The sequence below is a fragment of the Oryx dammah genome, unplaced genomic scaffold (assembly GCF_014754425.2).
Source record: "Oryx dammah isolate SB20612 unplaced genomic scaffold, SCBI_Odam_1.1 HiC_scaffold_24, whole genome shotgun sequence".
In the NCBI taxonomy this organism is placed as follows: domain Eukaryota; kingdom Metazoa; phylum Chordata; class Mammalia; order Artiodactyla; family Bovidae; genus Oryx; species Oryx dammah.
This window is the reverse complement of record NW_024070208.1, coordinates 31543287-31555783: the sequence shown is the minus strand read 5'-3', so window position 1 is coordinate 31555783 and position 12497 is coordinate 31543287. Positions and strand designations below refer to the sequence as shown.

Genomic DNA, 12497 nt, shown 5'->3' with positions numbered 1-12497 from the left:
AGTCCACCGGGTAGCAAAGAGCTGGACATGACTTAGCAACTAAATGATAACAGCAGTTTCTCATATGTAAGAGTATTGTGCCTACCTCTCGGGACTGAGCAATATCATAAGTATGGGTCAAAGTGCCTGACAATCCATAAGGGTAAGTTGCTTCCCTGCCCTCTCCCCTGACACAGAGCCACACCATGTTCCCCAGAAGATGACGGTCAGAGAGCCTCTGATGTAAGCCCCAGGAAGCTGCAGAGCTGCCTACACTCACAACCTGAAGGGCAGCTGTCCCCTCGCCCCCTGCCGGTGCCATGGTATTCATGAGAGGCTGGAGCCATGGTAACATGGCCTATGTCCCCTAATCAAGAGAGTTATAAATAGGAAGCTCTTCCACTGAACCAGTTGTCTTTAGCTAATGGGTTAAGAAGGGCCAAGGCATTACTCACTATTATTTTCTTGGCCAAACTACAGCCTAAAATCCAGACTGAATCTAAGGGTTCAATCCCTGCGTTGGGAAGATCCCCTGGAGGAGGGCATGGCAACCCACTCCAGTGTTCTTGCCCAGAAAATCCCATAGACAGAGGAACCTGGCGGGCTACAGTCCACGGGGTCACAAAGAGTTGGAGACAACTGAAGCGACTTGGCATACTGAAAGGAAGGGCTAAGCACCAAACAGCACTTTCCCCGCTTTCACTGAAACAATTTTATCAACTCCAGGCACATAACTAATCTTCCATATCTAAAGCTAACAATCCAAGTTATCATCATTTCAGGTTCTATATACCTTAAGTTAATGAAGTAGATTTATGAAAGATATAAACATATTTCATGGGCTTAGGAAGATGTGGACATGAGACCTCACTGTAAGGAAGGATATAGGATATACTCGAGATTTTTCCAACCTACAAAGGTTTCCAAATTTACATTGTTTAAAAAGTTCTTGCTTAATCTACACTTTCATTCATCAGTCGCCTGAAGCAGAGCAGCAGCTTCTTGTCCTTTGTCTCCTTGAGGATCGCACCCACAGCCTCAGCACCAACTCCCGTCTAGAGAGAATCAAATTCCCCACCCCTCTGACCTAGGACGGCTCTGACCATCCCAGTATGGCAGGAGTGGCGTTATAGGGGTTCCAAGGCTTTGTCACCAGTTCAGATGGCTTCCGCCCCCAGGAAGGAGGCCAGGCTAGATGACCGGGTGGCAAAGGCTGTGTGCAGGACGGAGGCCCCTGACAGCCAGTGCCTTGGGGCCAGCTGCAAAGCCAGGGGACCATGACTGCGTGAATGACCCAGCTGAGCCACACCCAGATTTCTAACCCACGCACTCATGAGACATAACGGATTCTTGTTGTAGCCTACTGTAATGTTTGGGGGCAGCTTGCTATGTGGCAAGACACAACTGACACAAATGCTATCATGACTCAGGCCCGAGAAGCAGTGATTCACCCACGGGGAAGGGATATGCTCTTTCTGTATCCGAAAGTGTCCAGAGCTCACACAACACTGGGTCGTAAATGCCCTTTAGGTGCCCTGAGATGCCCTTGGGGAGGAGCAGTGGCTTACCCTCTTGGAGTTTCACAAGAAGGGTCCCCGCAACCATGGTTCTGCCTGGTGTGAGGCCAGCTCTGTCTGCAACAGGGCAGCGACTTCACTCTCCCTTGGGAACAGGCCCCTGGCAAGTCCCAGTCAGCAGAGCATACTGCTCCAACAGGGAACCATTCAGCCACCCAAAGAGGGATGCTGGTCCCAGCAGAGGAATTCAGACACAGAGGCTCAGTCTGACACACAAAGCATTGCCAGGGTTCTCCAGTCTCGTGCAGGGTTCTTTAGAGGCAAGCAAGGCTGGACCACGGTGTGTGGGTGGAGGTCAGGTCAATAGCATGGCATCTTTCCAAGGACTCTGTAGGCATGCACCCACATTTCTGTGCAGGACAGGCTGAGTGTCCCATGGTGTGAGTCAGAGGAGGAGGACTATGGTAATCTCACTGTCTAGACCAGCAATTCAGTCCTGGCTCCTAACTCACATATGATGCTCTGCAAAACAGACCTGCTCACCCCAAGCACTTTATCCCAGAATTCCTCTGCTAACATGGACTCTTCCTCATAGATAGTTTCCTCACCTTGTGTTAGGTGTCTAGCAATAGTTGTGTCCGACTCTTGAGAGTCCACTATGGACTGTAGCCTGCCAGGCTCCTCCGTCCGTGGGATTCTCCGGGCAAGAATACTGGAGTGGGTTGCTCTTTCGTCCTCCAGGGGATCTTCCCCATCTAGGGATGGAACCTGCATCTATCTCTTGTATCTCCTGCATTGACAGGTGGATTCTTTACCACTGCGCCACCTGGGAAGCCCTGCTAGATGTCTAGTAATGATTTAATTTAGTGCCTTTTCCAGATTGTCCCTGGGGCAGGTACCTCTAAGGTGGCCAGGCCTCTCACCTGACCCCTAGGGCAGGGAGTTTTAAAATTTTTAATTGGAGGAAAATTGCTTTACAATGTTGTGTTGGTTTCTGCCGCACAACGATGCAAATCTGTCATAATTATATATATATGCATATATATATCTCTCTCCTCCCTCTTGAGCGTTCCTCCCCTCCCACCCCTCTAGGCCATCATGGAGCACCAGGCTGGGCTCCCTGTGCTCTACAGCAGCTTCCTGCAAGCTAGCTATTTCACACATGCGAGTGTATATATATCATCGCTACTCTCTCAATTTGTCCCACTCTTCTTCCCTCTCTGTGTCCACAAGTCTGCTCTCTACATCTGTGTCTCCATTCCTTCCCTGCAAATAGGTTCATTAATACCATTTTTCTAGATTCCACAATCACATGTTAATATCGGCTATATTCAGTTGCAGTGAGGCGGATGAACCTACAGCCTGTTATACAGAGTCAAGTAGATCAGAAAAGACAGACTTTCAAAGCATGGTCTCTGCCTCAGGCCTCAGCACCACCAGGGATCTAGTTAGAAGTGCAGATACTGGGCCCCACCCCGACCTACTGAATCACGGCCCAGCACTGCCCTTCAAGCTCTCCAGGTGACTTGAATCATGATAGTACGATGCCCTTAACCTCGCCGCCCACTGGATTCACCTGGGAGCTTTGACATGACTGATGCCTGGGTCCCACTCAAAAACTTGTGATCGATCGGCTTGGTGAGAAGTGCAGCCACGATGAGAGGATTTTAAAAATAAAGCTCCTCGTATGATTCTAATGTTGAGTCAAGGCTGGGGACCCTAGAGAAAAGGGTTTCACAACACTCTGCTGGAAGCCTAATCACTGATCAAGTCCGGCCAAAGGAGGCCTTGAGTTCAAGGGGTTTCATATCTGCATATAATGGAAGCCAAGGCTTTTCAATTGTACAAGGTTCACTTCAGGCGTCTTTTTCACCAAAGAACCTGATCACTGTTACATTTTGCTTGTGTTGACCACATGGGTGGGTCTGTGATTTGAAAGGAAACACATTCACGCTGGTTAAATAGAAGGACAGACAGCCTGGCTAAGAAAAGGACCTGTAAGCAGCGGTAGTAACCTGTGAGAAGGCAAAAGCGTTTGCTAAGATCTGCAATAATGAGGCGAGGAAGAAGGCAAGTGTCTGGCATTTCAAGCCAGTAGGACGCACACAGGTGTATTATCATCTGCAGGACAGGATGATGGGCCGGTGACATGCCCTTGACAACGGCTTACAGAGAGCGATGCCCACCGTCCCAGCTTTTTACACCAAGTGACTTTGATTCAGAAGCAAAGGCCTTGTAAAACTTTTATTTGTGGTCAAAAGCTATCTATTTAATGCCTTTTTATTGTATTGAATAGTACTTTTCACCAGACCCTTACTTTCTAAGACCGAGGGTCTGGTGAATCTCGGTATTCATGTTTCCTCTGATGACAGGTCTAAGCTAAATCTGAGAGTTTGGGGTTGGGGGGGGGGAGTCTTGAAGTAGGTTACAGGTGGCCCAACAGAAGACAGAGTCCAAGAACAGCATGGGACCAGAGGCTCCTGGCAGGCCTGGGGCTCATCCCTTGGTCACACAGGTCAAGGTCATCACTAAGATGTTGGTGAAGAAGAGTGAGACTCTGACATCAGAGCTAAGAACCCTTTACTAAAATCAGTATTTCTCCATTTCTAATGTGCAAAACCACATCTGGGAACCTTATTAATATGCAGGCTCTGATTCACTAGGTTCCTAGAGGATGCTGGGCCAGACCACACTCTAAGAAGCATGTTGTGGGCATGTGCAGAGGATGGAGGTAGGAATGGTAGCTGGGGAAGGGAGGCACCAGCTTGAGGCTGGATCAGGGCATTCCAGATTTTTTCAGAACACATTTCACACCTAGCAGGCTGATCCTGCCAGGAACCCAATGTGCGTCAATGGTTGAGGAGGACCTATTCTAAGGAAGGAGGAAGCTAGGCAACTAGCATCGAGGCTCCTTTAAAACAGAGGCTTGATTCTGAGTGTGTCTTTGTCATTCAGATCTGCAACTGGGTGCAGCACCCAGTGACTCAGGTTTTAGTCTATCCAAGAACAAGTAAGTTAAAGCAATAAATAGTTGTGGCTTATAGTACAGTAAAAATGGTATAGAGCACTGTGGGGTAAAGACAAAGGAGGGCTTGGCCTCTCACTCATAGAGGCTGGGACAGAAGGGCTGCACCGACGGACCACCCCCCCCAACCCAGCCTTGCTGGCCCAGAGGCCTCAGGGAAGCATTGTGGCCAAACCGGACACAGACATGTCAGAGTTGAACATCCTAACTCATTACCCAGATCTTAGCTACTCACAGCAGAAGACAAATATTGTCTGTTGAGAAACAGCTTCTTCAAGGAATCCACTGTTAACTGAGCTCCACAAACAGGCAGGGGTACTGATGACCCAGAATAAATTCATAGCTGGCCAGAGAGATTTCTTCTTTGAAATGATAGTGTGGCTACATCATTCATTCCTTTATTCCAACATTTACTAAGTGCATCCATGCCAGGCATGAAACTAGGCACCAGGGATCTAAGGAGAGCTAGGACACAGGCTCTCCACTCCAAAGAGCGAGGGCAGACACACGAACAGAAAACTAACCATGCAAGATGAGAACAGGAGGAGGGGCTGACACAGGGGCTATAAGAAGAGACTACATACACTAGAAGAAACCAGATCTTCAGTCTGGGGCTACAAGAAGCAGCTCGCTGGGCCAGGAATTTCTCAGCTGAATTTTGAAGGCAGGGGAAGAAAAGGTGCAGAGAGAGAAAAAAGGGTCTTGCAGGCAAACAGCACGAGAACTGGAAAGCCCATCTAAAGAATGGTGAGTTAGTTCTTTGATGAGGGTAGTTTGTGTGGCTGGGGCGAGGGGTGTGTGGAGGGAAGTGGTAAGAGATGAAGCCAGAGCCATAGCCACAATTATTCAAGCCGCAACAGTTCAAAGGGAGGATTCCAACTGCTCGCAAGAAACATTAGTCTTCTCACCAAATCTTTCAGTCTATTATAAGCAGCCATCATGTTGATATTCTTAATTAAACTCCTTAGGGACTTTAAAGATTTTTCATATTAAAAAAAGATGCCAGCTTGGTTTAATAAATTACAGCATAGCCATAACATGAAACCCTACACCGTCATTAAAACTACTATTGTAAAGTATTAATGGTGATGTGCTAAAATATGAACAATGTTTTAAATTTAAAAGGCAATTTAAATAGATTTTTTTTGCCCACTGGGGAGCATATAAACACACATCTACCACTACAATATGTTCATATGATCCCAATTTTATGTGAGTAAAAATATGTATTCATGTATTGATGATAGGAAAGAAGACTTAAATATATTTGATAAAATGAGAAAAAAATAAGGTTTTTAAAAAAGATGCCAACGTTTAAAAAGAAATCTTAGCACACACATATTTGAACATCTCTACTTTGTTTGGGGTAGAGGAAATACAAAAATGAAGAAATGTTATCTTTCAGTTGAACACCAGGTTCTATTCCTGGGTATGCCACCAGCCAGCTGTTGACCTTGAAAAAAAAGCCATTAAACTGCTCATCTCTGAAAGGACTATATGGACCCGTGAGGTCCCACCGAGCACTCACAGTGCATGCATTTGTGAAGTGAGAGCAGATCTCTCAAGGAGCTCAAAATCAAGGAAAGGAGCAATAATCAGACATGGCTCTCCAGCAGCCAGCTTTACCAAGACTGATGGGAAATCCCCAGGAATTCTTGACATCCCCCCACATCCGCCCAGCAGCAATGCAGGAAATCTAGTCCACTATCTTCAGCAGACTCAATGGGACCATTTCCTTAATGAAACCCCCCTGCAGTCCCAGATACTAAGCCAGAGGCTTTCCTTTCAAGCCCTCCCTCCATCACCCCATTCCTCCCATTTCCTTCCCCTCCCTCAATCTGGTATAAAAATCCAGTCCTTTCATCAGCAGCATGCAATTTCCAAGGCACCCAAGTGTGTGAGGAATCAACAATGAACCTGGAAAGCATCTGGCAGGAGATCTTGTCATTCCTTGCAAGCTGCCCCAGAAGACTGAGGCCAACAGAACAGAACGGACTGTCCCACAAACAAGGTCCTTTAAACCAAACCCAACAGATGTTCTTAACCATTCCTGATGATACATTTTTACTTAACAAAAATTAAGCCCAGTGTTATTTCAAATGTTCTTCCTCTCCTAGCGACAATGAAAAATCATGATATTTACCTGATATCCAACTCCTGACTATGCAATTGAACCAAGACCCAGACTAATGCCAGCCAGCTCTGCATTTAACACCCAGGTGCCAAGAGAGTTTCCTTCACTCTGTTCTCACACTTACTCGCATGTACATCTCAATTTAAAGCACTACAGAAGCTACTTACACTGTTATTTGTTCTTGCTGTGCAGAATTCCCAAGCCAGAGTAAACATCGGTTAAAACTTTGTGATCAACTGGGTAACCTTCCTCAAGGACACCATTTGTTTTTTGGTTGATATAAAACTGTTTTGGGGGCAATATATCATTTTGAACTTCTATACTGTATACATTCAAAGGAGATTTAGACTATCTCCTTGATTAAAAACCAAGCAATTCTTTGGTCTGTTCTAAAAAGTCATATAAAATAGGTTCACACTTAAGAGGTTTGAGCATCCTTGTTGAAATCAGAAACTCTTTTTAAGTTATTTGGGGAGCAAATAGGATTAATTAAAAAGCCAAGAAATATATATGGGTTTTTAAATGACTGGTCTCCTTAGAAGAGATCATGGAACTAGAGTTATGCATCAGACTCTATTTCATAAAGATTCTGTTAGTTGGGGCGGGGGGGGGGACCAAAACCCAAGATCATGATCAGTACTGGCCTGGGCATCCTCTAACAGCTCAGTTCTTTGAAACCTGATAAAGAGAAAGCTAATCAGGTAGAATCAGGTGTGTTTCACTAGTGACTAAGCAAATCCAACATGATTACTAATAGCAGGGTAAAGTCCGCTCATCCTTTCAGCCCCCAGCTCTGGCATCGAGGGGTTTAAGGGAGGGAGAAAAAGAGACACTGTTCAGTCTATTTCCTGGAATCATTCATTGATTTTTGAGAGTTGGCGAAGTTTCCCTAGAAGTAACCACTTAACATTTGAATTTTACATAGGAAAACACCAAACTGACTTATTGCTAATGTCGACTTACAAAATGCACAACATGCGAGTTGCCAGCTTAAGTTTTATTTGGGACAAAATGAGGACTGCAGCCCGGGAGACAGCTCTGAGAAACTGCTCCCAAGAAGCAGGGCAGAAGGTCGGTGTATATGAAATTTTGGTGACAGGGGAGTACATGAAACCAGCCACATATTCTTCCAGAAGGTTTCTACTAGTCTCATGAAGCTGTTGCTGGTCACGAGGAACAGTCATCAGCATGAAGGATTTTAATAATTGTCGAGATATGGGGAGATACAAGAATTGGGCTCATAAAATCGGCTCCTGAGAATATCTAACTATCTGAAGACCTGTCCTGCCAGTCTTTCCCCCAGCACAGGGTGCCTCACTCATGCTCTCCACCCTGAACTCCTTCAGGGGGTGTTTAAGGTCAGCAGCTGCATTAGCACAGGATTTAATCCTTGTGGAGGTAGATGGTGAGCACCCAGGGCAAGTGCCAATTTGTAGTTGACACTCACTGGAAAAGCAACTGGATAGCCTATCACAGAATTTAACAGGGAAAGAAAAAACTTAAAATAGTAAATAAACAAGGTCAAAGTATTCAGGAACTAGAGTAGGCGACCACCTACAATTTATCTGCAATGTGATCCATCATTTGGAACACCAAAGGTGCTATGTAATTAACATTCCAAACGTGCAATTCTGGGAAAGCAAAACCAAGAAAGTGTGGCTTCATAAACTTTGGTGAAAACAAGAAAAATTGCTATGCAAATTAGCTGGCTTTTGAAACGTTACATTCATTTTGGAAATGAGAATTTTTGTCATGTACATTTTGATTTTATATCATTAGCTCCCCTCAGCAAATTTGCGAGTGAGGCATTTCCAATTAGTTGTAGCAAGTTGTACATGTTAGCTGCTCAAAAACCAAGAAAAATGGGGAGTTGACCAAAAGGGTCTGTGGCTTTTGCAAAGGTGTGGTGCCTTAAAATATGAAAATGAGATTTTGAGCTGTAGAAATGAAGACTAGTATCCTTTTTAGAGGAAGAGTTTGCAAGAAAGAGGACCTGGAAGTATATGAATTATTGATGTGTTTTTATTTCCCAGGATATTTGGAAGAAGGTAAATACATTTTTTTCCAGGGGAAGGCCGTTATCTCCTGTATTAAAGAACCTCTGATTATTTTATATCTCAGTGCACACCTACACACTATTAATAACTCATAAAATTACATAGCACCCAACAGTGAGCAGAGCTGGCACTTGAAAAATCCACAGGGCAGAAACTTGGCCCCTATCTAGACACCGTTCCCTAGAGAGGAGCCCCTTCGGTCAGTCTGAAAGCCCTGAAGAAGTTTAGAAAGCAGGTAGCTGATTGTCTTACAGGGAGACAGCTGTGCACCCTTGGGAGAAGCCTGTGTGGTTTGCAAAGTCCCCATTAGCACTTACAAACCCCAGCAGCCAACAGAACTTTTCCTGTACACGCAGGTGAAGACATTCTCACCATGCCAACGTTTTTCTCCTGCTTTCTCCCTATAACACATATGTATAAAAATGTTTTTTAAAAATTCACAAAAGAGTTCCAAGATTTCTGCCTCATTTAAGTAAAATCGAAGAGGAATCATAAGAGAATCTCACTTGCGGTTCGGAAAAGCTTCCACAGATCTAAGCTGCTTTTAACCACGGACAGAGCTATCCTTTGCTAGTTTTTGAAACAAATCTGTGTGAAGCAGAAAATCCAATAAAGCATATACATTTTCCTCCATGTTTTTGATTCACAGTAATTTACCTAGATTTACTTTTACATTATAGACAGATGGACTTCATGTAATTAAAACGCTCCAAGCAATTATATTTCAAAATACCATGACTTTGCAAACCCCCAAATGTATTTTTGAAGTAAAAAAGCAGTACTCCACTTAATATAGTTGTTTTAGCAACACTTCCAGTTTAAAGCGCGTTCTCTCCAATTACAAATCCGTTTTACCTCTCGGTTTAACAGTTTCATCCATCTAACTGGAAGTATTACTTGTTATTTAGAAACTGAAGGATTACTAGTCTTCCCACTGAGAAAGAATATTTAACTGTTACTACCTTTTGAGTTTAACAAACATTAAAAAATATATATGCCAGCCCTCTGGCTTTCCTTCTCAAGAATCTTTGCAATAACTTATTTTATGTTACTGCATTTTAGTTCATATTATACCTTTGCCTCAGGACGCTTAAAAGCCAGGCGCTCCAAAACCTGGCTCCCTGCGCCCACCGAGGCTGAACCAGGGGTCTTGGCCACTGAGCCGAAACGGCGAGTTCGAGCCCCAAAATGCCCTAGAGTTTTGGCGCCCCGGTGGGGGCTACCTCCACACTAACCCGGGGGCAACCTTCTGGTCCCGCCGCCAGTTTCCCCAACACCCGGCAAAGGCGCGGACCTCACCGATTCCTCAAATCGCATCTTTTGTTCCAAATCGTTTCCTTTCGGAACTTAAAAAACTAGACTTGCAATTCTGAAACTTAACGGGATTTGGGTCCTCGACTGACCTCGGCGGTCACGGTCACTCAGGTCGGGGACCTGGGCGAGTAGACCCCTGGCCGAGTCTCCACTCCGGTGGCTGCGCGCAGCGCGCTCAGGCGCCGCGAACCACGTTCCCCGGGACGCGTGGGCTCGGGAGCCCTGAGTGGCTCGAAGGGTTCCAGCTGTCGCCATCTCCTGGGATCTGTGTGCTCCCGCCGGGCACGCGATCCCCTCCCCAAGGGCTCACCTCCTTCCCTCGGGAGGCGCTACGTCGCCGTCAGTGCCCAACATCGCCTAGCCCCCGGGCAGCCTCGCGGGCATCCTCGGAGCCGCTGTCCCGGGGGGGCCCCCGCGGACCCGGCAAGAACCTCTGGGAACAGGCTCTGGATGTCTGGCAGGTCCGAACTCGCTGCACTCCCTGAACCCAGAACCGGGGTGGGGGTCAGCTGGCTTGCGGGAGGTCTCCAGGCGCCAAGGGGCCGCCTCAGCGCGGAGCCGAGGGCGGCGATGCTCGCGGACCCCAGATAGCGGCTCTCCGGGGGCGCCCACCCCGACGGCCCGCTGGAGGAGAAAGAACGTCACGGCCCCAGGCAGCTAAACCGCAAATAGTGTCCCGATCCCCTCGGAGCCCTGTTCCCCTCCCCCCTCCCGGGGGGGGGTTCCAGGCCGCGCCTCACCTGTGACCAGCAGACCGCCAAGCAGCGCGCACAGCAGGACCCCGGTGTCCCAGCAGCTGACCATGGTGAGCGCGACGCGGCCTGCTCGCCCGGTGCCCGCGCTCCTCGCTGGCGCCCACCGCAGCCGGTTCCTTCTCGCTCCGCCGCCGCCGCCGGCCTTGCTCCCCGGGTGCCCCTCTCCGCAGCCCCAGCGAGAGACAGCCACTTCCCCCGGTAATCCTCGGAGCCCGGCGTTCTCTGGCCGTTGCGTTCCAGCCCCGGAGCCCGTTCCGAGCCGCCGCCGCCGCCGCCTGGGAGGAGCCAGGAGGAGTGTCGCTCCGGCGCGCTCCGAGCCTCCACCGGACCTCGATGAAGAGGAGCCGAGGGCGGGGGCGATTTTTAACCTTTCCCCGGCCCACTTCCTACCCCGGCACCTCCTTCCAGTGACGTCAAGGGGTCCCCCACCCCTCATCCGCCTCCCCACCTACCCTCTTCCTCCGGGACCCGACTCCCTATGGCTCGGGAGTGGGCGGGTCCGCGGCGGGCGGGGGCGGGAGCGCGCGTGGGGTGGCGCGGGCGGCGGCGCCCCACGGGCACCGACCTGCAGGTTCAGGGTCCTGGCTCCGCGCTCCTGCCCCTCTCCGCTCCTCCTCCCCTTCGCTCTCAGGAAATCCTTGCTGTCTCCCTCCGCCCGGCTTACTCAGCCCTGGGGGCCGCCCGAAGCTGGGAAGGGGACGGGACTGGCCCTCCACTGCCCGGCCCCGGGGGCGGAAAGTCCGACCCTGGGAAGCGAGCCGCGCCTCCGAGACGGTGTCCTTGGCACGGAGGGGCGAGGCGCAGGCCGGCTCCCTCCCGGTTTCCATGCTCTTCCCGCGCCGTCCCGCCGCCCGCCCCCTCCCCCCCGACTCCCCCCCGACTCCCCCGACTGTCCCCAGACGTCTAGGACGGCGCCGGACACCCTGGGCACAGGGGTCCGCGCCAGGAGCGCCGGCGGGACCCGACACTTGGCTGGCACCTTCGAGATGACCGCGAAGCCGCCGGGGTCCCTGGGGAGCGCGTCTGTGTCTTTTCGGCCTCACAGATGAACCCGCCCAAGTCATTTCCTAAACCCGCCGCTTCTAGAAGCAAAACAAGCAATAACATTACGATACCTCTTCAAAGGCCGAAACGTGAAGCTGCTCCTGCAACGTTCAAGGGCCGAGCGCTTGAACTTGACTAAATGCTCAAAAAGAATCTTCTGACGGCAGCTTGCTCCGCAAGGCGAGTGATTCCACTGCTCTTCGAACAAAACCCAGTGAAATTAACGTGAGGCACTAGATCATTTGCGATGACACTAATTCCACCTTGTTCCCCAATTATGTCTCCATTACCTCATAGGCTGATATCGTCCCAGGCTCCACGGAGCAGCCCAGTCTTGCCCCTGTAAATACCGCTGGTTTGAAAATTACTTCTATTGGAAACTGCCAGATAGTGACGATAAAAGGAGTGTGAAGGCTCCTAAACCCGAGGCCAGCGACTCTTCCTGAAGGACTGGACGGCCTCCCGCCTGACAAGGTTAGGCAGACCTGGAGTTGCCACACCTCTGGGTGGCAGAGCAAGGAGAGGTCCCCGCCGCGGGCGCTCCACGAGGGAACAGCGCACCGGGCGATGGGGCGCGAGAGTCGGAGCCCCACGCGGCTCCGAGGAGAGAAAGACCACGCGGAACCTGGGCGCGCCTATCGGCTTCTCCACTTTTGCTGCTTTTCGAGGGCT

The 12497-nt window shown here is 49.2% G+C and overlaps 1 protein-coding gene across 2 annotated transcripts in view; it reads right to left on the bottom strand.

Moving 5' to 3' along the window:
• The window catches only part of FLT1 (fms related receptor tyrosine kinase 1), a 205945-nt gene extending 194781 nt beyond the window's left edge, over positions 1-11164 (bottom strand). The window contains exon 1 of one of the 2 annotated variants that reach the window (XM_040266732.1): positions 10767-11164. In XM_040266732.1, the coding sequence (XP_040122666.1) occupies positions 10767-10830 (64 nt within the window). In that variant the 5' untranslated portion in view covers positions 10831-11164. The remainder of the gene's footprint in view (positions 1-10766) is intronic. The other variant, XM_040266731.1, reaches the window with a different exon arrangement.
• Positions 11165-12497: the final 1333 nt, after the last annotated feature.